This window comes from Brassica napus, chromosome C9 (assembly GCF_020379485.1).
Source record: "Brassica napus cultivar Da-Ae chromosome C9, Da-Ae, whole genome shotgun sequence".
Taxonomy (NCBI): domain Eukaryota; kingdom Viridiplantae; phylum Streptophyta; class Magnoliopsida; order Brassicales; family Brassicaceae; genus Brassica; species Brassica napus.
Genome location: NC_063452.1, coordinates 45,019,722 through 45,046,819, shown reverse-complemented (window position 1 = coordinate 45,046,819; position 27,098 = coordinate 45,019,722). Strand labels below are relative to the sequence as shown.

The following is a 27,098-nucleotide window of genomic DNA, read 5'->3' as shown; positions in this document are numbered from 1 at the left end:
CTTTTGACTGGAGGTTGCCGGAGATAGCTCTAACGAGCGTTGAATTGTTGGAGAGAAACCTGAGTGATGAAAACTCAAGGTTTAGCGCCACGAAAAGTCGCATTAAGAATAAACTCTTCAAACGTATGAGAACAGCTCTAGAACTGACTATATTGACTCGAGAGACTATGTAAATCTCAGCTGATCCGGAGAGCAACACAATCGATAAGCAAGATGTGGACGTTGTTTAACCAATTTTATTCTCCGAAACCATCGGTGGATTTGGCATTGAACCGAACAGAATGGTTGACTTTGTCGGAGGTAATTGTCGGAGGGAGACGCTTGGCAAGATGGAGTCTAGTGATGTAGCGGATGGTATAATCGAGTCAGAACCACCCCCCTCGACATTACCGTGTCGGAGGCCGCTAGTAGTAACCGGAAGAGACCTCAACCAACAATCAGCAGACTCAATAACGTTCAGAGAAAATGCAGGGAGCGAAGCCAACATGGTTATGAGACCAAGCCAACATGGTTATGAGACCCATTACCCAAATAGAATTTTTAAATCTGTAAAACTTAGGCCCACACCAAAAACCAAAGCCCATGCCCAAAATACTCACAAAGACAATTAGGGTTTTGTCGTGTGATGACTCACGTGCGCCGTCTCTCGATTCGCCGGAGCGAGCTGTAGCTGCCAACCTCCTGAGTCCGGTGAGACTCAATGTGACTGGACGGAGCGCGGAGGAGATGATGTGTTGTGGGTGCTGGATCTTTGTTGTTGAAAGGGTACTGGGTTTGACGATGGAAACTTGGGAGAACCTTGACATTGTCGGAGATGTCAATAAATATTCTCTGCAAGGATTATCTCCACAGAATCTTTGGTGAGCCAGTGATGTCTCAGAGACGGGATACACGGCAGTACCAAGACCAGCAAGACAGATGACAAGGGTTGGTGACAGATTTGCTATACAGAACCGAAGAATCTCGTCGTAGATGAAGGTGGCGAGGAATAGTGGAAGCGCTTCAGATACACAAAAGCCTTCAGATCTGGCGAGCCAACACTCGGGAGGAGTAGATCTGGTAGTTTTGCTTCCACAGAAAAGAGCGGCGCTGATGGTTGAAGACGAATGTACGATGTCGGCGATGAACAGAGGAGACTCAGGCTGAGACCCAAGCATGGACTCCGCTGGTACAAGGAGGTGAGAAGATCTGGTGAACAGAGCTTCGAGAGGATTCCAAGGAGCAGAGCCGTAGGAGACGGCGAGGACAAAAAACCAGTAACTGAAAGTGACGAAAAGACAATAACAAAACAGAGCAGAGCAAACGATGGAGAGGAGGACCCGACGCCGGTGGCCAGAGGCCTTACCGGCGTCGAGACGGACAACGCACGACTCTGCTTCGGGAATCGGGACTGAGAGAGAAAAAGGTAATGAAAATGCAATTGGTTGGTTCTTGACTTAGTGTTACGAAAAAAACCAGTTACTGTGGTTAAGAATCAGAGATTTGTATGGATGGATGGGCCTTACGATATAAAGTCCATAAGAACCTGAAGCATGAACTTGTCCAACAGCCTTATAAAAACGTCCCAAGCATTCATTTGTTTTGTGAGTTATATATGAAAAGTGTATCCTAACTAAACCGAAAGTAATTTGGTTTGACTTGGTTCTGGTTCAGTAAAAGAAATTGCCGAACTATATTTCAACTCGTCATTTTGTAATTTTGATTTAAAGTTTCGTTAATTCGGTTTACTTTGAATTTGCTCATTTCAGGCTTTTAGCGATGCTGGGTTATGTAATTTTTATTTGATATAATATTTGTTAAATGTTTTTTAACACGATCAAATCAATCATATCATTTATATAATTTTTATTTTATTACATATAATGCAACATATGCGATGATAATGAATAGGTTACGGATAATGATTTCACGATATAGATTTCTTCATAACACTTAAATTGACATACAATTTTGCCTATATGACATTTTTGATGGATATTCCGCAATATACGATCACAACGAACAATTTTTAGAATATTTAATAAAATTTACATCTTATAATACGTAAGAAATTGCTTTTTTTTTTTATAAATTAAACTCTTAATTTAATTTAAAGTCTTTTTAAACTTTGACTAATATGTGAAAGCGCCATATTTTAATGGTTAAAGTTTAAAAGATTTTACATCTAAAGTATGAGTTTGAATCCTAAACAATGTAATTTTTTGCTGATTATAAGATGTAAATCTTATCAAATGTTCCAGAGTAATGTAAGTAGAGTCGTTTGTTATGGTAGTCTATTATGGAGGGAACATTCCCATTGAGAATGTCGCAATCTAAGTGTTTGGAAGAAAGAGTTTTATTGTGGAATCATTATCCATGAAATTGTTTATCAATATAACACGTAATTGGTAATCATATATAATAGAATTAGAGATGATAGGATAACGTAATCGGTGATTTACCGGTGTTTTGAAAAAAAAAAGCTTTGACTAATAGACCATAGTTCTTCCACGATATATTTCGTATATGTTCAATTAGTTTACTGAAAATATTGATTTATTTCGGTTTGATTTCCATTCAGCCTTTTAATGCAAGAATATTGTTAAGGTTCAGTTTGGTTTGGTTTGTATGTCACATGTTTCATAACATGTGTGATGTGTCCTTCACTCAGTGAAAGGTGATATTAGGATTAAGAGATGGCAAACGGTGGCATTGTGGCGCGTGCATGTCCGCCACGGAACATCGAAATGTTTCGGTCTCCTCTTCCTCCTAATTCTCATTTCTCTTATCACTGTAGAGAGAGAGAAAAAGAGAGAGAGAGAGAGAGAGCAATGACGACGATGGAGATGATGGAGAGGGACGCGATGAAGACGGTGGCTCCTTGCGCTCCCGTGACTTATCACCGGCGCGTTCGTGGTGACTTGGATGACACATTTCCTAAACCTTGTACTTCTCCTTATAACCCCCAACCCCTCAATCTATACATAATTATCAAGCACTCGTCGGTATTTATAATGCGCGCTTCAATTCTACGGTACACTAATTATAAATTTTGATGAACTAGATTTGCCGAGAGCACTTCAAGCACCAGATATGGAGCACCCGCTAGGAACAGCGGAGCATAGGCATAATGGCCTTAGTGTTCTTCAGCAACATGTCGCTTTCTTCGATTTGGATGATAATGGCATCATTTATCCCTCCGAAACCTTCTATGGTAAACATATTACTTCAATCTACGTATGAGACCTTTTAACGTGTGCAACAGTGGCGGAGCTAGGTGTAGATTTTATAGGGGTCAAAATTAATTTATAAGAGGAAAAAGTGACATGTATGAGACTTGAACACAAGACATGGGGGTCAAAAAGATAGATTTTGACCATCTCACCACAAGAATAACATTAAGAACAAGCTTAAATTTACAATTTTGTAGATTTCATTGGGGTCAACTGACCCCCCTCTAACCAAAGTGGCTCCGCCACTGTGTGCAACTGGAATTTTTTTTGCATGGCTTCTATAAAGATTTATGACATTTTCTGGTTTGTGTATACATATACACGATTTGATATCCACCAGGATTCCGGTTACTCCGTTTCAATTTACTTGCGTCGCTTATCTTGGCTGCTGGTATCCACATAGCTCTTAGCTATGCTACTCTCCCGGTAAGGTCTACATTATACAGGTTTGATTTAATTTAACACTACCAATCCGTTTATGATGGGTATGTTTTTTTACCATTATTATAGGGGTGGATACCGTATCCATTCTTCCCTATATATATAAACACCATTCACAAGGCAAAGCATGGAAGTGATTCTAAAACATATGACAATGAAGGAAGGTAAAGTAACAACATAACTGCAACCTATATAACGTATTAACGTGATATGCCAATTAACGTTTGCTTTAAATTTGTGTGTCTGTGCGCGATTGTGGAAGGTATATACCAGCGAATCTTGAGTTGATGTTTAGCAAATACGCGAGAACAGTGCCAGACAGATTGAGTATTGGGGAACTATGGGACATGACTGAAGGAAACCGGGATGCCTTTGACTTTTTCGGCTGGTATATAATTATTAAATTGATCAAATGTGGTTATAATTCCTTGACTATTAACCAATCCATGGATTCTGATGAAGAAGTGTATATATTGGTGTGTGTAGGCTAGCAAGCAAGGTGGAATGGGGAGTATTGTATGCGTTAGCCAGTGACAAAGAAGGATTCTTATCAAAAGAAGCGGTAAGGAGGTGTTTTGATGGGAGCTTGTTTTATTATTGCGTCAGGAATTATACCGAGATGAGTGAGTACAGATCGTACTACTACTGATGATGATGATGATCTTGGTTCTTTGTAGTCTAAGGGGAACAACACTCGTAGAATTAATTATGAACTAGTTCTTTGTAATTAAATACTATGTTTTATATATGTTAACGTTGGTAATATATATGCATTTTTCTTATAAGTCGTTCGATATTTTTATGTCTGAAAATACATAGAAATTTGTTGCTAACCATAAATATTAGAATGTAATGGTAAGATACAACTATTAGACATATAGAGATTATTATAGTGGATCAAATTTTGTCTAAATTTCGATTTTTATTGTTATGATATCCGTTTGGTTTAGCTGATTTGGTTAGGAACCCGACACAGAATGAAACAAAGACTTCCTTTTCATAAAGATTTAAAGAAAGAAAACTTTATCTAACTATTTTCGATTACATGATCAAACAGCCATATGACAGATAAGCCAAGAAAAACATAACACAATAACACGCCCTAAGAGGAAAAAATGGAGTTAATAAAAGCACGCGAACACGTTTCTTTAATTTTATCTTTTTCATTTTATTCTGGTTCTAGGTAAAAGATAAAGAAGCGACGATATGAAAGAACTGCAAGTTCACCAAGACATCCTTGGCATGGCTAGTGGCTCGACGTTCAACTCTTGAGAACAACTCGTTGCTTAGCTCTTCCCCGATGTGAGCTTCAACTAGTACTCCAGCCACACTCCGACAACTACTAGCAAAAGCACGACCGACCTCAGATGCATCGTCCGGCTCGCTCACCACAAGTGGACTCCCTCCTTTGTAAACTACAAGCTTCTCAATGGTGAAGGAGCCGTCCGCTTCAACTACTTCCTTGAAATCTTGCAGGCTTGGAGCGTACACCGGAATATTGAATCCGTCGCGCTTCTCTGCCGCTACCAAACCCTAAACATCAATGATTTTTGTAAAACATCTACGTCAATTCTCTCTTTTTTTGTTACGTTAAAATACTGGAACTGAAAATCATTGATTAGATCAGGACGCTTAGCCAGTTAAACTAATTAATGTCAATGGAAATACATATGACGGTTCAGTTGAACACAAAAAGAGGCTAATTGGTGTATCTGGATAAGTAGTGGGATAATGAAATAGCCGCCTAGCTAGCCGAGTAATGGTATAGCAAAAATATTTTAACTCAATAGAGTTTTGATAAAATAAATAACAAAACGTATAATAGTACTAATAGATTAATGATTTCATTTTATAGTTATATGTTTAACACGATTATAACATATATTAAAATCAATTTTCAAACATGAAAATGTTTATAATGACTCAACACATGTAAACTTTACTTTTTGGTATATACGGTACTGCTATTCATCATAAAAATATGTGAATAATTATAAAGGGGTACACTAACTTTTAGGTGTGAATATATGTTTATAATGACTCAACACATGTAAACTTTACTTTTTGGTAGTGACTATATTGATTTAACGGGGTGATAATAATTATGTTAGAAAGCAACATAACAATTCTTGTTGAATCTTTTTGTATGTCTTTTTCCACTGTACGTGTTGTCCAATAATATGGCCTGTTTGCCTCGACAAGGTCACGATGTCGATATTTTGGCAACTGCATAGAATGAACGTCGCAATAGATGGTTAAGATCCATCTGGGGTCGGTGAGAGGAGAATCGGACGGGTACGAATGATTCTTAAGTTTAAAACGAGTGGTCAGAGTGTACTAACGTGGTCCTAAAAGGAACCACCATCATCTGCTTCTGTTTCGTTAGTATATCGTTTTTACGCAAAAGTTCAGTTTTGTTAACTTATTTTTTTCGAGCAAAGTTAACACAACTTCAAGAAACTTGTTCAATGATAAAATTCCACCATATATACAAAACTAGATTTCTATGTTTGACAATTCTTTAAATATATTATCGTGTCAAAAAACTGAATTTCAAGAAATGTGTACGTGGATAATATTTGATTACGTATACGAAACTAGTATACTAGGTTTGTTGATTTTACGCCAGGGTGTTTAAAACAGTATGGTTAGGTGCAGATATATAGGCTTTGATCGGTGACATGAGTTGCGTTTGATTAGATTTGAATTAGAAGTTCAACTAAAAAATGTTACCAATGATGAACTAATTATATATTTTTGTGTTAATGTTTGAGTTATAATGTGTTGTACATGATTTACCATTTTAAGTTACTTTTTTTTTTGTCATCAAGTTACTCTTTTAGTAAAATTGATAAATCAAGTATTAACTCAACATCAAGCAAAATTGCATGTATTAGAAATTGAGTTAGCCTTTTCTTGTTTTTTATTAGTTGCCTACGGTTACTTTACATTTTCTAACAATTTTTTTTAATACATCCATGTGCACGTTTAGTTTGTGTTGGTTGATAAAAGCATGTTCAAAAATGTATATATATATTTATAAGTTTGTCAAAAATGTTTATAAGCTATCATTTCCATTTGAATTATTTAAACAAAACTATTCCTATAATTTTAGTTTCTAATTCTATTTGGTAACTAAAAATTTACAACATAAAATTATATGTAAATATATAGGTATTTTTGTTAGAATATATAAATAAGTATTTTTCTTTGATTGTAATTTAATTTATTTTAGTTAGTATATTTTATTTATTTTAGTTTAATAATTTTAAATGTTCTAACCTATTTTATTAAATTTATAATAAATATTATTATATTGATATTCATATTATTGATTAAGATAATACATACTGCAATTTATACATCAAAAACGTTAACCAGTTGTACTTTTACTTTGCCAAACAAAAATAATTCAACTTATACTATAGCTCTAAGAGCTCAAGGCTAAGGCCATGATTAACGCGGGATGCAAGGTGGATTTTTAGAGGAAAATGTGGTGTGGGCCCCACCAAAAAGGGAGAGACCGTTATATCCTGTCGCGAAATAAGGGATGTCTTTTGCACTGTTTCGCGGACCCCACTGACACGTGGCGGCCCTCGATTGGTTCATTTTTAATTTTTTTTTCTTTTTAAATCAGCACAAAAAAAAAATAGAAAACTCAAGTTGGGTATTTGCGTTGAGGGTGCTCTAATAATTTAGAATTGTGAGATTAACTAAGTAATATGGGGGGGGAAAGAGTTAAACTTTCACTTTGCCAAACAAAAATAGTTCAACTTTTAAAGGTCGTACCTCGCTGACAAGGTCGTCCCAAGCGTCCTGAAAATGAGTACCGAAGAGTAGACCGGCACCACCTTGATCGGTGGGATCTACAGAGGTACGACCGAGACAAACGAGGAACATGGCTCCACCTCTCTTAACCTCCGCCGCTCTTGCCCTCAAAAACTCCGCCAAGTCCGCCTGAAATTGGCGTTTGTACGCCGTGGCTATCTTCTCTCCGGCGCCGTGTATGAACACCCTTCCTCTATTGTATGCCGCCGATCTCCTATCCGTGACGCTCTCCGGCACCTACCAAATTGCCCATTTCTCAATTTAATCAGATTTAAAAAAAGATTTTCTGGTTAAAATTAATTAATCCAAAAGTAAACAAAATCACAAGTTAACAACCACTGTTAGCTAAGCGTCTGATCAAAATCTAACCATATTTCAAACATTTATAAAATAATTAAAGGTTAGAACAGAAAAGAAATTAGAAAATATAGAACCGTTAAAAGATTATACGATACGAGCCGAACCATGCGAATTGTAAATAACGTGAGCATACCTGAGAGAGCCAATGCAAAGAAAAGGCAGAGTGGAAAATATCAATTGTTCTCGCCGGGAAAAGTCTCCGGTAAAACGATCCGGGAACACCAGCGACGAAGTAGGAGCGATTTCCGTCGGCCGCAAGGCACTCCTCCATGCAAGAGTTAGAGACAAGTGGTGGAAGCAGCTGAAAAAGAGTGTTGAAGTCGTTGTTTGGGAGGTCGGAGAAGAAAGCAGTGAACTCCGGTGGATCAATCCCGGCGGTATCAAAACGCTTAGAGATGTGTTTGACGATGAAATCGATGATGTGTATGGTATTTGCGCCGGAGGAGCAACCGAGATCAACCGCCGTGAACGGTGAAGGGTTGGCCGAGGAGTTTAGGTGAACGTTGTCAAGTGTTTCTTCTAAGAGGTGAAGCATGGACCGTGCATGCATCGCCTGCATATATTTGGTAAATTTTTTTACTTTTCAGGATTTTTATATTTAAACTATCGATATCTTTTTCTCGTGACTTGGTAAAATATGTACACTTCCATGCACGTCGACAATGTCCTATATCTGTGTTAAAATTATACGCATTGTGTATGATTATATACAGCTTAAATAATTAATTTAACGTAAATCAAAGGTTTCCAATCCGATTCAAACATTTACAAACAAAAGATAAATCAAAATCGACTTGATTTCTTATTTGCACTAAACTGAGTTGAACTCGAACTAAGCTTTAAAGAAATTTAATAGATTTAGCTAATCTTTGAGCACTCCCTTGCTTAAAACATAATTTCTTGATAAATTTCCAATTTTATTACTCGAGATAAAAATATAATCGAGTTATTAGAAGTTTTCTTAATGAAATTAACTATTAATAAAGATGTAGAGACCTGAGCTTGAGAGTTATTTGCATAGCTGTCTTGTCCTTTGCCACCTTTCATGCTGAGAAGTCTCTCGAGCTTCATGTTACATACAGCAACGTTGTCTCCCTTGGAACCCATTCTCTTACTCTCTTCTTTTTATTTCTATCTTCTTATCTCGTCTCTCTCTCTTTCTCTCTCTTTCTCTGTACTTTGTTTTTGAGAATGAGACAAGCTTGAAGGGACGACACATATTTATAGAAAAAGAGGACAAAGAGAGGAAATGATATATGTATATAAATTAGTTGAATGGAGAAACATATAATTAAATGTGCCTCTGCGTACATATTGTGTATATAATGATTATTCATGAAAAACAACGCATCATTATGTTTGTTTCCCAAACAACAAAATATAATTATGTGGTGTACTTGTGCCACATGATATATGGGATATACATGGTTTGTCATTTTGTGTACTGCAGGTTATTATTTTTGTCAACCACATTTCTTGTAGGGTTCATCGGAGTAGAGAGTAGAAAATATATACAGTTATATGCCACACACGTATAATTGTATGAATCTTTGATGTGATATTTTTGTCAAGTGTTTTTGCGGTTGTGATTTGAATGAAAATATTTAAAAATGACATTTCTGTTAAGTATTATGACAACTGTTATTTAGTGTTCTCTGTGTATAAAAAATAGCACTTGTACTTCGCACACATCTACATAAGTATACATTTTTATTCATCCTGATGTATAAATTTTACTTTCTACAGGTAGAAAACATAGAAGCAAAATATTCGGTCATAAAATACTAGTAATTTGTGATTTGAAAAATGTGTTCATTTCGTGGTAATATTTTTTTTTGAAAGTATATAAGTGTTATTTTAGCTCTATTTTGTGGTTGTTATAGTAGTTAATATGTTTCTATTGATTGTGATATATATTAGAATATAGGTAATTGTTGTCTTTTTTTTAAATGAAAAAAATTCAACTTGTTGTTGGTTGATTTGAAGAATCATCTCTAGCGGATAACTAGGTCAGTGAATGCTAGTTAAGAGTACTGTGATATGGTAAGATTTTGATTTTGTAATGAATAGATATGATGGATGATGTAATAACAACTATGGTATAACAAGAATCTATTGTTTTTAATATTAGTAAGTGGGGCATAAGGTTAGGGTAAATTAATGAGTCTTAAGAGTAATAACTTATTGGCTGGCATTAAATATCCATGATGAGAAAAATCAAAAGGAAAATGAATGTGTTTCCATTTGATACCACCCGAGGCGACACTAGGAGTATTCAAGCTATGATACGATCGTAGTTAGATTCATGCATGTTTCAAACATTATTCATCCATTGCTTTTTTATCCACTATCGTATTATTCATATCCCAAGTATTGGTCCTAATATAAAAGAGTATTGTTACCAAGTCCTAACGATTGCCGGCTAATGATCTCTATCAAGTTATCAGCTATCCCAAAATATGGTTAATTAGACGATGTCATTATAACTTCCGTTCTTTTTATTGACACCAGGCTGCTATATGTTCATATGGTCGAGTATATATATGCAATGTAATGTAGAATTAGGTAATTAAACCAATCGAACGTATAAGTTCAGGTGATGTATGATCTATCCGTAATCTTATAATTAAGAACGCTTATCTTAATTTTACATGGCATGTTCATCTGAACACAAAATGGCTAGTTTAAATCTCCATTGCTTAAAACCTTTTGTTTATTTTAAGGTTTAAATCTCCATTAGTTGGTTTATTCCGTAATATAATAAATTGATTAATTTGTTGGGTATATGCAGAGTAAATGTAAAAGTAGCGTATGTAGGAAATAAGAGTGGGTAAGGCACGAGATTGACGCCGAAAATTCATGGAATCCAATGGAACAGAGAGAGTGAAGCAATATAAGAAAAGAGAGTAGTTTTATTCATCATGTTGCCGGTTTTTTAAACTCTATCCATTTCTCTACATTTTCATCATCCCTATCCTAAAACTAGATGCTATTATTTTCTTATTTTCAACCAAACATAATGTTGGCATATACCCATACGCAATGTTACATTGTAGTACTAAAAAAAGATAGAAACAAATAGACTATACGACTCTTAATAAAAATAATAAAAATTACCTAAAACCAGATGCTGCTCTTATTAAGAATTTTGAGTTCTCATCCCAAATTTTTACAGGTTTTAGATTTGTGGTCTTTGAGAGCAAGATCTCAAAACAAGTACCTAAACAAATTAATATATTATTATTTAATACAATTTTTTTTTATAATTTAATTTAATTTCCTAAACAGATTTAGATGATCAATAAGTGAACAATAAGGGGACATATGACATTAGAGGTTCTAATGAGTTTTCTATAAGTTCTCATTTGAGAATTTCACTACACTTTCTTTACTATTTTTTCTACTTTATTTATTTATTTTAAAAGTTTATTACTGATTTAAATATTTCTGTTGGAGATGCTCTGAGGTTTAAATTTAGTTAGCGTTCTTGTACTAAAATATTTATTTATTTTTAATCTGCATGTTGTTGCATATTGTATTGGAAATACTAGATTTGGGTTTAATTTGCATTCTCATAAAATTTGTTATTCTTTATAGCAATTTTTTTTATATTAAGTTTCTAGTTTGAAGGAGGAGGATAAGTATCTATTATTTTAGAAAATTAACAAAAATTAGCCATACATAAAATATGAAAAAATAGCTACATGTATTTGTATTCAATCTTCTCAACATCGAACAAGTCAAGACAGCCAAAACGAGCCCGATCGAATAAAAGCATTACAGATTATTGTCCATAACCTTTTCTTTTAAAAAAAAAATTATTGTCCATCCCGGTTGCCATGTCCTAATTTAGAGTAATATTATTTTGGCAACAGAAAGAAAAATAAGAATAATGTAATACACTTTGTGGTTCATGAATATTTGAACTTTGAAGGGTATTCGTTAGTCACTTTTTTTTTTTTTTTTTTTTTGTAACACTTTTCGTTAGTCACTTAATTCAAGATAACTAATGTGTCTTTTTAAAAATTGGAAATATCACTTGGTTAAGGCGTCTGTTAGTAGACAAATATGGATAGCTATTGCATGCAACTCGTAGGTAATATGATGTTAGATAATAACAAGAATGTTGCATAAAAAAGAAAGAAGAATAATGAGAAAAAGGTAAGAAAAAAAGAAGAAGTAAAGATACGAGTGGGTCCAATATACCTTATGTAAAGCCAACAACCAAATTTTCACTAGCATGCCACAAGAGTCGTGAAAAGGAAGTCCTACTGCTCTTAGACCGTGATTAACCCGGGGTTTTTAGAGTGAAGTTTTTAGCGGAAGTTAAAAAACTGTTTCTTAACTTTTAACTAAAAAAAATAAAGACTCTAAGAACATCATCATAAGAACTCCGGGTTAATCATGCTCTTACTCTATTCTAATCTGTGCATTGTTTCGTCGGGTAATTCTGAGAACTTTAGAGGTTGAAACTTGTTAGGGTTACTTAAAAATTTGAATCATTCCTAACTTAATTAACTTTTACGATATGTTTGCTTGAAAGTTATTTATATATACATATGTATATATATATATATATATATATATATATATATATTGATAAGTGTGTAAATTTCATTATATTGATGATAATACATGACATGCAATCTGACATTGAAGATATCAATATCTTATGCATCTAGGATAGCTAGCAAAAACAGAAATCTTGAAAAACCACAAAGAGTTAAAAAAGACTTTCACAGACTGAAATGTTTAATCAAAGCAGGAATTAGATTAAAGCTTAGTGAAATTTCATTTCTTAGATAACAATTTAATTTTAATAGACCGAAACTTTGAATGTCACCGGAGACTTGTAACAAAAAATCGATGATTATTCTAATGATAACAGACAATTCCAAAATGAAGATATGCGAAGGAGGCTTGATAAGTTCCTCCTCCAACCATAATCTGGTGAAGTTCACTTCAAACGTTAAATCTCTAGAAGACAACATAACACTTCTCTGTGAATCCAAATCCGAGAGGTGAAGGTCAATGTTGAAACATCAGAGGGATACTGGCAGAAGCAAGAGGAAGTTCAATGACTCAAATCCAATCCCTTCAGGTAAGCAGAGCACTAGTAATAGAATCCGGCTTCCGAAACATTGGAATATCATGAATCGGTGCTAGACACCTTCCTTCTAGAACTAAGAAGAGTGTGGGAATTGGATGTTCCAATTATACTTCGACGAAGAAGAAAGAGTCTTCTTTTGGTGCAAATGAAATAGTATAGCAGTTGCGAAAGAGCAACATCGCCAAAACCCTAAAACATCTATAAGCACTAGGAGAGACATATATGAATCGAAAAACACCATGATATGCTGAACAAAACAGAATGAAGAGAAATATCTGACAATGTCTTCAAGGTTGCCTTTTCTTCTCAGACCGAAGGATCTAGATGAAGAAGTTCTAAGAGAGGAAACAACAGAGGAGACTAAGGAAGACAACAGGAAGGAGCAAACAAACCATGTGAGTATATAGGCAGTGATGCTATACAACTATGGTGTAATCTACCTAGCGGATCTAACCCAAATCTAACACACGCCAAAACTTAAATCTACCTTTAGGCAGCGCCACCTGAAGGAAAACGACCATCCAAAACATCGACATCGCTATCGCTCCAAGAATCTGAATACACACCCTTAACTATTTTAATTTATCGTATATGGCCGTTATCCAATGAGAAACCATAGACGATGAAGAAAGAGAAAGTGGAAAATTTGAAAAATCAACATGAAAAGAAGGATGGACAAGGAAGCTTTGAAATGGTAAAAAATCTCGGTGAAACCACCACGACTATTAGAAACAGGAAAAAAATGGTGACGGGAAGAAAAAAATTAAAGAGAGCGAAAAACAAAAGATTCTCTAGGTCCGGTCTTAGAAAAAGCAAAGTGAAACATTTGCGTAGATATTCAAAAAAATTTGAAAATTTTTACGTAGACATAAGTCTTCAAATTTATTTAACAAAAAGTTTTGATTGAAATTTTTACTAATTGACATCCAATCTCCAAAATCTCAAGACCAGTCCTCTGGAATTTTCTCACCTTTCTTTAACTTTTTCTATAGAGCCTTTTTTGCTATTATTACTACTAAAAATTATATATTCTTCACATGTAGTATCGTTGAACATCCTGTTTCATTTGGATATGCTGTCATTTTTGATGTTTCACCAAATCCACAGTCAATTTAAAATATTCTTTTCCATTTACTTTTGATGTTTTACCTGTTCTCTCTTTCTTCTTTCTAGCTATATATATATACTTGTTTTATCTATTCTTATCTCAAGATAACAAATGGTTTGTACGTAACAAACTCATCTTTCCTTTTTAGTACATTTGAATAATTATAAAATGAGCTAGAAAAGGGTCTAATAAGAAATGGGAGAGATTATTGACTAATGATATTTGATGTATATTTAATTTGGATTTGGATTTACCAATGACTACAAACTTTCAAGTAACGAGAGTGTCACAATTATACAAGTTGGTTACGATTTTAATATTCCTACATGAATAATTTCCACAACCGATATAAAATTAATATTCATAGTGACTAATTGTCATAATTACCTATGATATTCAAATGTCGATATAGGTAGATACCTTTAATCATTAAGTGCCAAAGGTGTACTAGTATTATATACTTTACAAAAAGTAGTATATGTATTACACCAAACTTTTGATAAAATGTTCTGTTTAATTAGGGTTACCTTTAAATTAATACTTTTATCAAAGAAAATGAGACATTGATCAGAGACATGAAGGAAACTGTATGATTAAAAATTAATTTAGAAATCAACTGTATATAACGATAATCAACCGCTAATTATCGTTATGATTTAATAATTCTCAGATATAATCATGGTTTCTCGCGTATACCTAATTCATCCACAACCACTAACTGGAATACTAATACTGTTTGTTTGTATCTATGGCACAATTTCTTATATTTTAATTGAATATACATTAGGATGTCAGTTAGATTCGAATTCCGAAATTCAATTATGTAGGATTCATGGCTGGATCCGGAATAACTGAAGCTATTAGATTGGTGCTATCTTGCTTCTCCATATTCCTTTTTATTCTTTTTTTTTTTTTGCTAAAGTTTATCCATATTCTTTTCTTCTATAATTTTAGACAAGAGTTGACCTAACTTTTAGAAACTTAAGTGATAAATTAGATCTTCATATTTCACCGCTAAGGCGCTAACATAATAGAGGAAAAACACAAATATAATCTAAAGAATGTTAAACTCTGTACATGTGATATAACTACACTTTGGGGATCATATAAATATGAAATTTATTATGTCCCTAAAGTGGAAAGCAATTTAGATTAATAACCAGAAGACCAGGAAGTCTGTTTTCTTAATAGTTTTCGAGTCTTTTAACATAAGGGTTACCGTGATCTTCGCTATTTCACGTAGCACTATGCCTCAAGATGTGCTCTTGAATTACTTTAATCTTTAAGTGCACATATATATATATATATATATATATATATATTATTTAGCTTCCAAACCGAGCCTGTGCAATTTATTAAGTTTAAACTATCTATTAGCTTTCTTCTTAACGACCTATTTTGTAGCAAATAAGTATCCAATTCAACAAACCAAAAAATTAATTATTAAAACGGTCCGAAAACTTTAAATGCTTTATTTGACATCAAGGTTTGATGATTAGTACTGATAATAATGCTAAAGAGAATCAATCTATATAATAGACTATGTTGGCTTGTGATTAGTGATTTTAGTGGACAATATATTGAAATAGTTGTAATGGGCTCTTTCTCATTAGAAGAAAACAAAAAGACTAACGGTTAGTTAGGAGGAGATTAGTTAAGATTTACCAATTGACTTGAAATTCAACTTATATCAATGCACTTCAATAAATCATATCAGTGCTTTTTTTTTCTCCCATGAGGCTTTTAGAACTAACATCATCAGTGATCATTACAAACGGCTAAAACCATGATTAACTCGGGGTTTTTAGAATGAAGTTTTTATCGAAAGTTAAGAAACTGTTTCTTAACTTCCGGTAAAAACCACGTCATAAGAACCCCGAGTTAATCATGCTTTAGAGCTAACAGTACAAAGTATGCCGAGTTCTAAAAGAAAAATATATATATTACTATTTTAATTATATAATTATATTTATTTTAGAATCTGTCGAAAAATTAACAAAGTGACACATGTTCCTTTTGTTTCAATCGGTCCTTAAAATCCTGATTTGAGAACTTTTGCACTTTCTCTTTCAAGTTTTTATCATTTTATCTTTTTTTTTCTTAATTTTGAGAACTCCTCTAACAACCCACCGTAGGTTGGAGCTGCTGGTTAAATTGTTTCATTAGTATTGAGATATTTTGAAGGTTATTCTATTATTTCACATTTAACAGACACAAAAGAATATGTTGCTTTCCCGATGACATCGACCACAGATTGTGAATGGCTTATCTTCTTGCGCCTAACGATCTCTTTTATTTTAGTAAATCGTTTGCTCGTAACTGAAAATTAAATGCTCACCAAACTTTACGAAAACTGGGGCATTCAAAGTCAATTTTTAAAATAAATAGGAAGTCTTTTTAGGTCCAAAAAGCAGAGAGTCTTTCTTCGATTCTCAACACTCTTTACACTTTAGCTTTATTTACTTGGACTTTGACCTATACACCATTATTGGTTATCTCACAGAAATTTAAATAGTTATTTATGAATGTCATTTAGGACCGGGCATTTTAACCCGAACTTGAAAATCTGAACCGGAAGCGACCCGAAAAAATCTAAAACCGAACCGAAAAATTTACAAGTACTTTTTGGATCCATATTTCTTTAACCCAAAAGAACCAGAACCGAAAGGAACCAATCCGAATAGACCCAAATCCGAAAAAATCCGAACCGGTTAGATCGGATCCGATAAGAACCGATTTGTATCCGAATTAAAAACATATATATCCAAAACTATGTTTTTTGTGTTCTATTTTAGATATATTATTTTATGATTTAGTTGAAATATCTTTTGTTAACAATATTTGTTATTATTTTGTAACATTTTTAAGTAATATGAAGCTTTAAAATGTAAAATCTAGAATTTAAAAATGTTTTCTTTTAATTATTAATAGTTTGATTTAAGTTCTTTTGTAAAATTTTGTATGTGACAAATATCAACTAAATTTGATAGAGTTTGGATATGTCATGTCATTTTCAGATCCTAAATACCCGAACCCGATATAGACCCAAAAATTACAGGTATTTTATAGTCATTTTAATTATAGATCCGAACCGATCCGGATCTGAGAAGAACCGACACTGATCCGAACCGAAAAGATACAAGTACCTATTGGGTCTAAATGTTTAGAACCGAAAGACCCGGATCCGGACGCCCATGCATATTCTTAATTTTCTGATCTAGTTTTCTTTTTTAATTATCTAGTATAAATTTTATATTTTTCAATCAGAATATAAAATTCTGATTAAATTCTGATTTCTGGTATATGTTAATAAGATTAAGAGAATTGATTTAGCTATGTATCTCATCGAACTTCACTTACTCCAACAGTGGAATGATGGATGACTTGTCGAGATTGTAGAGTCAACAAACATGATTTCCGAGCCTCCAGAATATTAACTAACCGATCATCGCATGTAATGAAGTCTACGGCTGGAGCGTTATGGGTGACCTATTAACTGTAGACAGCATAAAATTTCTTTATAGCTTTTATACATGTAACAACTTCACAAAAGCTTAAAAAATTCTTTACAGCTTTTATACATGTAACAACTTCACAAAAGCTTAAAAACTATCTCCCTCGTCACAGTCCAACACAAGCGAAGCAATCTACTTCATTTCTGATTGTATTTTACGTTTAACTTTTTTTACATTTTTTTTTTCATTTTAACAGCTATTCTATATTTTACTTTAACTTTAAAATATGATTGTTTGTCAACCGAATTAACTTATTAAACCATTAGTAGTTTCATCCATTTCTTCCGTCACAAGCTTGAAATCTGCACTCGGGTGAATTTCGCGGAAAAACGGTTATTTCATACCCAACATATCACGATATGTTCAATATATACCTGACTTATATAGCAGTGCCAAAACATACCTGAACTTATATGGCCGTGCCAAAACATACCCGACTTATAATGTTTTGGCGAAATCATACACTAGTCGCCACATCAGCTGCCACATCATCCAATTTTGTTCGCGTGAATGCTACGTTGCTGACGAGGATGTCATGTGTACAATTTTTTTTTTTGAAAAAATTAAATAGTGTTTTTATAAAAGTAAATTTATAGAAAATGAAAATTTTTATAAATTTTTATTATTTATTAAAATTAACAAAAATTAATTAATTAATTAAATTTTAATCTTATATAAGAGAGATGTTCGTAAATATTTCGATCATATCATAAACCGTCCTTATAAGAGTTATATATTTGTTGTAATTATTCAAATTAAATACTAGTGTTGGAGTCGTGTTACTCTTGATTAATCATAGTTGTGTTTACATTTAAGAAAAACTAGATCTTGACCCGCGCGCCTGCGCGGGTGTTCGTTTCGGTTTGATATTTTATGATATTTGTTATAATTTATGTAATCGAGATATTATATATATTATATGGTGATCTAAACTGTTTTAATGATGAATTAGATTAGTTATTTATATCTAAATTGTTGGAATAATGTTTGTTAATCATATAGTTTCTAAGTGTTTTTTTGTTAATTTTATATTCAATAAAAAAAATATTTGATATGTTTTTTTCACTCATCCACTTGCATGGATTATTTTGTTAAATATGCAGAAGTGAATAAGTTCATATTAATTATTAACCATATTTAGTTATAGATGAAATATAGTTGGACAGATTTTATGTATATTAGAAAATTTGAATTATAGTTTTTAAAAATATGCTCTTTTTAATAATATAGAGTAAATAATTTATATATTGAAAGCAATTTATATTATTTATAAATGGGCTTTGTAAATGCTGGTGATAAATCTGTAAACATAAAATAGATTTCTTAGCCCAAATTCCCCTGGAAAATTAACAAAGGCCCAAAAAACATTATTAACAACTTTACGCAGGAAAAAAAACTGTTATGCGATGAAAAAAAACATACCTCGAGAATTGAAAGAAGAGTCTAGGGTCGGATGAGGTATTCGGCGAATTCCAGGGATCACTTCAGACGATTTTCGATTATCATCTGGATTTAGAAGATGTAATGAACGGATTAATAGACACAAGCAAGGTACCAATTACTCTGTATTTTCTGTTTAACATCTTCTTGTATACTCTGTTTGATATTAGCAAAACGTTTTTTGTTTAGAACAGGTTAACTGTTTGCTTGATTGTCTATGAAATCAATACATAGAAGAAGAAAAAGTAAACATGGATACATAAATTGAAGAAGCGCCTCATGCGTCAGTGGTGATGGGTTGATCATCGTTCAGTTTTAATCGAGTTCGGAGAGAGATAAGAGCAGATCCATAAAAAAAAAAGGGGGAAGAAGCCGACATGATAAAAAAGAAGATAAGTACTCTTTTCATCATATTTGAAATTCACTGTGAGTAACTTATACATTGAAATATGTATTATAGAAACTTGTATTGATAATAAGAGTTAGATTGCTTAATGTTATTATAAAAAGGTTAAGATTGGTGAAAATTGTTTTGTTAACTTTAGTAGATTGCAGTTGTTCAAAACAATTAGTAAAATATACATAGAAGGTGATAATTTTTTATTTACTTGAACAGAATATATGGTGTGCATGTAACAGAAATCAGGTTTTTGATTCTCGAACTGAGCAAAGAAAAGGAGAACAAATCAGTTCAAACACCACAAGGTTAGTAAATTGCTGATGAAGCTTATTTTCTTAGACACGTTAACATATAGGATGATCATAACATTTAATTAATGTAGGACACATAATATTGTTATTGTGCTAGGTCAATAGTTATGGTTATTTGTTTTCTTTTAACTTGATCTCACGATTCATAAATTGTATGTTGTTTAGATGATTGTGTTATCACCAACTAAATCATAATTATTGAATAATAAAAAAATAATTGAAACTGTGCAAAACCCGAGAATAAGTAGAAAGAATGCTTAGTTTTGATGATGACTCGAGAAAGAGAAAATATGCATGTCTTGTTTGTAAAACTCTGAAACCTGTATTCGAAAAGAAGTTGACAAAATTACTGATGAATATATATTTAAATCACAAAATAAGTAGATGACAACTCTTTCAGAAAAAATTACCTAGTCACTGATACTATTCCAGGTCAGCAAATAAGTACTTGTTTCTAATGAGTTTTTTCTCATTAGAATACACATTTCTAATGAGTTTTTTCTAATGAGTTATGTACTTATCAATTTTTTAAAGTACATAACCAAGCTGAGAGATCAGCATCTTCCTCTCTGCGTTTTGCAAAAGGTGTTTTGCATTATTCTAAATCATTCTGGCTGTTTCCTTCCAGCATGAGCACCTAATATACAACACTATACAGTTAGCAAAACTATAATATACGAAACTTTAATTTATTACAATGTATGTATAATCTAGATAACAAACTCAAATCACCAGAAGACAGGGTAGAAGATGATGTGCCAGTCATTGAGGTTGGCTCGGATTGAGATTCCACTTTAAGAATGTGATCTCCAGACCAGACCTCAAGAACTTTAAATGTTCATGCCCCATCCCTCGCATTGTCAGAGTTCACAGAAATGCCAAAACAAAAAGATTTTCCTTCTTAAGCTCTGATAGGTTCTGGTAGGAGCTCTGGATCTTCAATCTGTAAACATGTAAAATTAGGATTTGCACATATTAAATCAAATGCTTAAGAGCAGAAACCAAACATACCTCATCATAGGAGCCATCCCACAGATCAACAACTTCACGTCCAACAATGGTCTTAGCAACAGTGTTCAGCAACATCAACTTACATGTTTCTGTGTCATCCCTCACAATCAAATGAAGCTTGAACCTATTAAAGTTCACAAAATTAATTTAGAGTGGTGTGAAAATATATTTAAAAATCGAATAAAGAACTAAAGACTTGAAAATATGCTCTTACACAGGTATCACTTCTGTGATTTTAACTTGGCGCTTCTCACAACGCCAAAGTTGGTTGTCGTCATGGTTTGATGCAAGTTTTATGGCACGATGTTTGCAACCTTTATGCCCAAAGTAGAACCATGCCCAATCAGTGTCAACAGCTTCAGTTGAACAAATGATTTTGCAGTTCTCCACCTAGGAATATATGATCACATTTATATTACAATAAGATTAGTGGCACTTTACTAAATAAAAACTCTTCTATATGAATATAACGTGATTTGAAACAAAGAGTTCCAAAATCATCTTGATCTCAAGCTTGTTCCAGTCATCTTCTGTAAAATGATTTCTTTCTTACCATTTTTCTTCTCAATAACAGCAAGAGGAAGCTCATCTTCCCCCAGCCTATACATATATGTAGAAAATATTTACTGTCTAAGGAAATTACCAAGATATAACAAAAAAAAAAATAAGTCTATCAAAACTTACTTCTCCTTGAACTGTAATGCTTCCTCCATAGTTGGATCAAGATAAACAATGGATGCATCAAAAGCATTTGTGATTTTCACCTCACCTATTAACACCCAGATAGAATTTGGCACATAAAAAGAATACAATAATATGAAAACGCATTTAAAAACATACCTCTGTAAAAACTGATTTTGGCGAACCTGATCAAATAGATCAGTGGTTGTTCACATTCAACATAAGCCTCCAATTGCTCTGCATATTTTCCCCATAAACAACATGCAAGGTCCTTACCACTAAAAAAGCACACTATTAGCACAAGTAAATCAGAAAGTCGTGTACGCAAGCCGGAAAAAAATATAAAAAAACTTACTTTGCATCAACCAAACGAAATTGAACTTTTTTCCGGTCCTGTCCTTTAACTTGGACGGTTTGAACTGGTTCAAGCCTTACAATTTTCCCATAACATCTGTAAGATGAAAAAACACATTAGTATACAAAAGAACATTCAAAACCAGAAAGTGAAACTAAATATCGGAAACATTGACATAAAGGTATTACCAATAAGGAAGTTGGTCTTAAAGTTCCCATCAATGATGTCTTCGTATCTGGCAAGAGACAGGAAGATGCTATCTTGAATTAGGTCAGAATTTGTTATCACAGTTTCGTCACTGATCATTATCTTGTATGGATGGCTTGTTGGCCGATATTGGCCTGATGCTTGCGAAACGGAAAACGTTGTGAGAACACACCATTTTCCCAGGGGTAGTTTTCGCTGGACACTCAAAATGTGATTTCTTTTGCACGTAGCACTAATCTTCTCACCCTACAAAAGAATCACAACATAATGTAAGTTATGCATATTAAGGAACTCTAAAGTAATGATTGATTGCGTTTTGAAACTTACTTGTTCATCGGTCAGAACCATTTGAAGAGTCTCCCCACCAGAACCAGTGTTTTGCAGCCATGAATGTAGCACTTTCACTTGAGATCGCCATTTAGTCTTAAATGGTTTCAAGTCTTTGACAGGCTTGAGACTTGCGTTGTTTGCCATTTTATGTGTTTTGGTTTAGATCAAAAAATGAATGTTGTTATTGAATGTAGAATGAAGGATATATATAGATACATAGGTGATATATTGATGATAGGTAAATCTAAACTAATTATTATAAAACTTGATGAGCAAGTCGTTCAAGATAAGGAATATACTTAATATTCAAATATTTTTTCAAAGATTTTTGTGGTTACACTTTTGATCATGTAATCACGTAATTAGGGAGGTTAAAATTTTGATATTTAAAATTGGTTGTAATCAATCGGACCTATATTATCGTGATTAGCAAGTATTTCTTTTCATTATTATAAATGTGAGACCTTAAATGTAGAGGATTGTTATGTTAAGCATTTAAGATATTTTAAGATTTAAAGGATAGTTAGTTGATTTGTTAAGATTTTGAATTGATATCATCGGATATATTGTTTTAATGACATGTGGAAGGAAGATATTCGAAAACCTTGATCTTATTTTTGTAAAAAAAAAGTTCTCAAGTAATATTGATCTATAATGTAATTATTTAATAAATAAGAAAACCGAATACTTTCTACTCTAATGTGAATTTGCCAAACCAACTTGTTTTTCATCGGAATATATTATGTAATAAACAAAGTTCGGTATAGGAATATTTTTAGAAACTACTTGTTACAATGTCCTTTTAAAAATATCTTTAGAAAACAGTTGTTATAAGTTTGTGCCTATGTGAAATATGATTATGAGTCAAATTTTATGGTTAGATATTATAGCTGGTTAAAGATGGTTAGATAGAATACCGGAAAATATGATCTGTGGTATGATTATGAGTCAAATTGCACATGTGAAGTACAAATAAAGAACTTTTTAATGGGATACGTTAAAAACATTAAACCAGAACTAATTTTCTTCCATGCAAGTCTGTATATCTACATAACGTAGCCCATTAAAAAGTAGAAAAAAAAAATAAAATGGGCTTGGTTAACGAGGTTTGGCGTGAAATAGTAGATGGATAAATAAGTAAAAACTCTTTAATTAAAACCAGTGGCAGTCTGTTGTAAATAATGAGAATAAGTGAGGGTGAATTCCCATTTGTACTTCACTTTTAATAGGATAAATTATGATAACATACCCATGATTAATAAAGAGTAACAAGACTGCAACACTAGCATTGAATTTAAATCATTACAACACATATATAATTATTATAAGGACGGTTTGTGATATGATCTATCTCTTATATAAAATTAAAATTTAATTAATTAATTAATTTTTGTTAATTTTACTAAATAATAAAAATTTATAAAATTTTACATTTTTTATAAATTTATTTTTATAAAAACACTATTTAGTTTTTTCAAAACAAAAAATTGTACATATGGCATCCTCGTCAGCAAAATTAGCTGACGTAGCAGTCACGCGAACAAAATTGGATGATATAGCAGCTGATGTGACGACTGGTGTATGATTTTGCCAAAAAATTATAAGTCGGGTATGTTTTGGCACAACTATATAAGTTCATATATATTTTGGCACTGATATATAAGTCGAGTATGAATTGAACATATAATGATATGTTAGGTATGAAAGGCCGTTTTCCCTGAATTTCGCTATATTGGTCTACACATCCTTGGCAAGTGTGGGATATTTATGGAGATACAAGTCTAATTGAGCCTAGTTACTTTTGTTATGTATGGACCAATGAGTTAGTCCAATTTAAAAGCATTTGGCCTAGATCAAGAACTTGGCCTGCGAATGTGATCTGAAAACATTTATGTGTGATCTCTGATCCAGAAGATACTGTTGGCGGCAGCCTTGTAATGTATTTTGAACACATCACCTAGTTTTGGAAGGTTACAACAAATGGACGTTCAATAGTCAGATATTCACTGTTTGGTCAGCACCAAATTGCTGTTATAGGTTAATTATTAGATACTCACCAGAATCTTCAATCGTGTGATCTTATTTTTTGATTGGCTTGAGTGTTGATGTTACTGCTGTTTGAATGTGATCCTGATGTGGTAATGCAGCCGAAATTCTAGAGCTTGATGAGAATCTAAACAAGGAGTTTCATGAGTTTAAGAAGAACCTGAGGAGACATATGCAACTTCGTCTCCAAGTTCTGGATTGATTTGTCTGAAACAGTATGACTTTATGGTGCAGGAACAGACAGGAGCTCCAGCCAAGAAACCTGCACCTTATTATTTCTCTGTGACTAGATTGTAAAAATGCAGAAGAATCTCTGCTTCTTAGTCACACGTTTCGAGCTAGCTAACTCCTCCCACTTTATTGGAGCTGTTAGAAGCGAGGGCCCTTACTATATCCCACCTCAAAAACTAGACTAGTAGTTTGGAAATGAATTTGAGTCTTAGAGTCTTGTCTTTTCTTTTAAATCTTAGAAACATCAAATCTGTTTAAACCCTAGAGTTTTATGCATCTGTTTACCAGAACAAGAAGACCTCTCTCTATTTAAGTCGCATGGTTTGCAACACCACATACCGACTGTATGCATAAACCATGAGATGATGGCAATGATCTGCAATATTTACTTACGGTTCCAGTGTCTAAATAACTTTGTGTTGTTGATCAATCATCTCTAACCACTAACAAGCTGTCTTTGTGAGGATGTTACGGTCATTAAGCTGGGTTCCAAACTGTTTCTGCGACCAGAGTCATCTCCAGCTATAATGTCTGAAAATTGGTTTAACAAATTACTTCTTTTGAGATAATTTGGAGAAAACTCAAAAAGTAGATGATATTTGAGCCTTAAGATCGTTACATTTTTGATAAAGGAATATGCTTAAAAACAAAAGATACTAGAAGAACAATCTACGGGGAGAAGATGATTTGGTGTTGATAGTTGCAGGAGACTGCCTCTGGTGACTGCCTTTGTTCTCTTGTTGTTGACCTGATGATCCCGTTTTGTCGAGTAGTTTAGCTGCTCTTGGGTCACTGAGAAGTGTCTTCTGGAAAGACTGTGAGAACCCCGTGGCTATTATCGTTACATGAATCTCTCCAGTGTAACGATCATCCACCACAGCTCCAAATATGATGTTGGCCGATGGGTCTGCCAAACTTGTCACCACCTGCCAAACGAAAAACCACCCCAAAAACATGACAAGACTGTGCATTTGTAATAACGTTTACAATTGAAGCTTAAGATTGTGGCACCTGAGATACTCGGTTCACTTCCTGCAAAGTAATGTCTTTTCCACCGGTGATGTTGTAGACGACGCCAGTAGCTGATTGAATGGATGATCCGATCAATGGAGCCAAAGTGGCTTGCTCAGCTGCTTCTTCTGCTCGGTTCTTGCTTGAAGAAACACCGACCCCGAGCATCGCAGTTCCGGAATCTTTCATAACCGCCTTCACATCCGCAAAATCTACATTGACCAGTCCAGGTATCTGGAAAAAAGAACAATGAGATCTTTCTTTTAGGGATGACAATCAAAAAGAGTATTCTCATCAAACAAACATGTTAAAGCTTTACACATATACACAGACTCACAGTAATAATATCAGAGATTCCTTGAACTCCTTGCCGCAAAACATCATCCGCGAGGAGAAACGCATCCTGAAGAGGTGTCTGTTCATCAGCAATATCTAGGAGACGATCATTTGGTATCACGATGAGGGTATCCACGTTCATCTGCAGCTTCTCAATGGCTTCAAGTGCCTAGAGAATTATTTAGAAAAAAATTAAACCATAACAAGACAAGAGTCTCTAGACATCAAACCAATTTAACAAGAAATGGTTACCTGCAAAGATCTTTTACGACCTTCGAAGCTGAAGGGATAGGTAACAACACCAACGGTCAAGTAACCGGCGTCTTTGGAGATCTGAGCAACGACAGGGGCAGCACCAGAGCCAGTGCCACCACCCATACCAGCAGTAATGAAAACAAGGTCAGATCCTTTAAGAGCATTAGCAATTGCGTCTTTAGATTCCTCAGCAGCTTGTTCTCCTAGAAGCGGGTTCCCACCAGTCCCTGCATTAACACAAGTAACAGAGAGACGTGTTTAATAGCTTTCGAGTGACAAACGAAAAGTTTACTTCTTTGGTGAGAGACTTAACCAAGGCCACGAGTTAGGAGCTCTCCAATTTGAAGAGGGTTCTGCGCAGAAGACTGTAACAGAGCTTGAGAGTCCGTGTTTATCGCATAGAAATCAACACTCTGCGAGGAATCAAAATGGCAACTTTCAATATTGAATCATGAAGTTGAGATTGAAGATGGTGTGTGGACCTGTAAGCCGCTGGAAATCATGCGATTGACGGCATTGTTACCACCACCGCCCACACCAACCACCTTAATCCTCGCAGACTCCATCGGAGAGAAGGAGCATCTCAACCGTGTTGGCTTAGACCTTCGTTTTGAGAAGCCGCCATTGATTCTGCTACTGTGCAGCGAATGGGATGTCGCAACAAACGAGGAAGAGACTCGTAGCTCGTTAAGCTGGGCCAACGGACTAATCGCCATTCTTGATTTTGCTTCAGAGAGACTAAAGACAAAAACAAACATGGTTGGTTCTTTTAGGGTTTTAGTGTGGACGAAGAAACAAAATATCAACAGTGGAGTGTACTTTCTCCTCCCAAAGAAAAGCTAAAGAGATCGAGTGTGGACCACCCTTTTCGTTTCTTACGACGCCGTTTGGGATCCAAAATTGCAACACG

At 33.9% G+C, this 27,098-nt stretch overlaps 4 protein-coding genes across 4 annotated transcripts; 1 reads left to right on the top strand and 3 right to left on the bottom strand.

Moving 5' to 3' along the window:
- The first annotated feature begins 2,594 nt into the window (after nt 1–2,594).
- Nucleotides 2,595–4,435, top strand: LOC106429986 (peroxygenase 2-like). The gene is made up of 6 exons (XM_013870760.3): nt 2,595–2,925; nt 3,044–3,193; nt 3,553–3,638; nt 3,723–3,817; nt 3,916–4,041; nt 4,140–4,435. Exons 1-6 carry the CDS (start codon nt 2,676–2,678, stop codon nt 4,300–4,302), a joined length of 870 nt encoding a protein of 289 aa, XP_013726214.1. The 5' UTR covers nt 2,595–2,675; the 3' UTR covers nt 4,303–4,435.
- A 196-nt stretch (nt 4,436–4,631) lies between these two features.
- LOC106429974 (indole-3-acetate O-methyltransferase 1) lies at nt 4,632–9,073 on the bottom strand. The gene is made up of 4 exons (XM_013870746.3): nt 8,838–9,073; nt 7,975–8,394; nt 7,443–7,718; nt 4,632–5,186 (listed from the first exon to the last, which is right to left on the bottom strand). Exons 1-4 carry the CDS (start codon nt 8,946–8,948, stop codon nt 4,833–4,835), a joined length of 1,161 nt encoding a protein of 386 aa, XP_013726200.2. The 5' UTR covers nt 8,949–9,073; the 3' UTR covers nt 4,632–4,832.
- An 11,553-nt stretch (nt 9,074–20,626) lies between these two features.
- Nucleotides 20,627–22,453, bottom strand: LOC106429976. The gene is made up of 9 exons (XM_013870747.1): nt 22,307–22,453; nt 21,942–22,225; nt 21,773–21,868; nt 21,577–21,695; nt 21,421–21,505; nt 21,290–21,336; nt 20,951–21,050; nt 20,737–20,860; nt 20,627–20,668 (listed from the first exon to the last, which is right to left on the bottom strand). The coding sequence occupies exons 1-9, from the start codon at nt 22,451–22,453 to the stop codon at nt 20,627–20,629; spliced, it is 1,044 nt and encodes a 347-aa protein (XP_013726201.1).
- A 2,709-nt stretch (nt 22,454–25,162) lies between these two features.
- Nucleotides 25,163–27,006, bottom strand: LOC106429993 (cell division protein FtsZ homolog 1, chloroplastic). The gene is made up of 6 exons (XM_013870767.3): nt 26,671–27,006; nt 26,502–26,601; nt 26,186–26,415; nt 25,935–26,102; nt 25,598–25,831; nt 25,163–25,512 (listed from the first exon to the last, which is right to left on the bottom strand). The coding sequence occupies exons 1-6, from the start codon at nt 26,944–26,946 to the stop codon at nt 25,243–25,245; spliced, it is 1,278 nt and encodes a 425-aa protein (XP_013726221.1). The 5' UTR covers nt 26,947–27,006; the 3' UTR covers nt 25,163–25,242.
- Nucleotides 27,007–27,098: the final 92 nt, after the last annotated feature.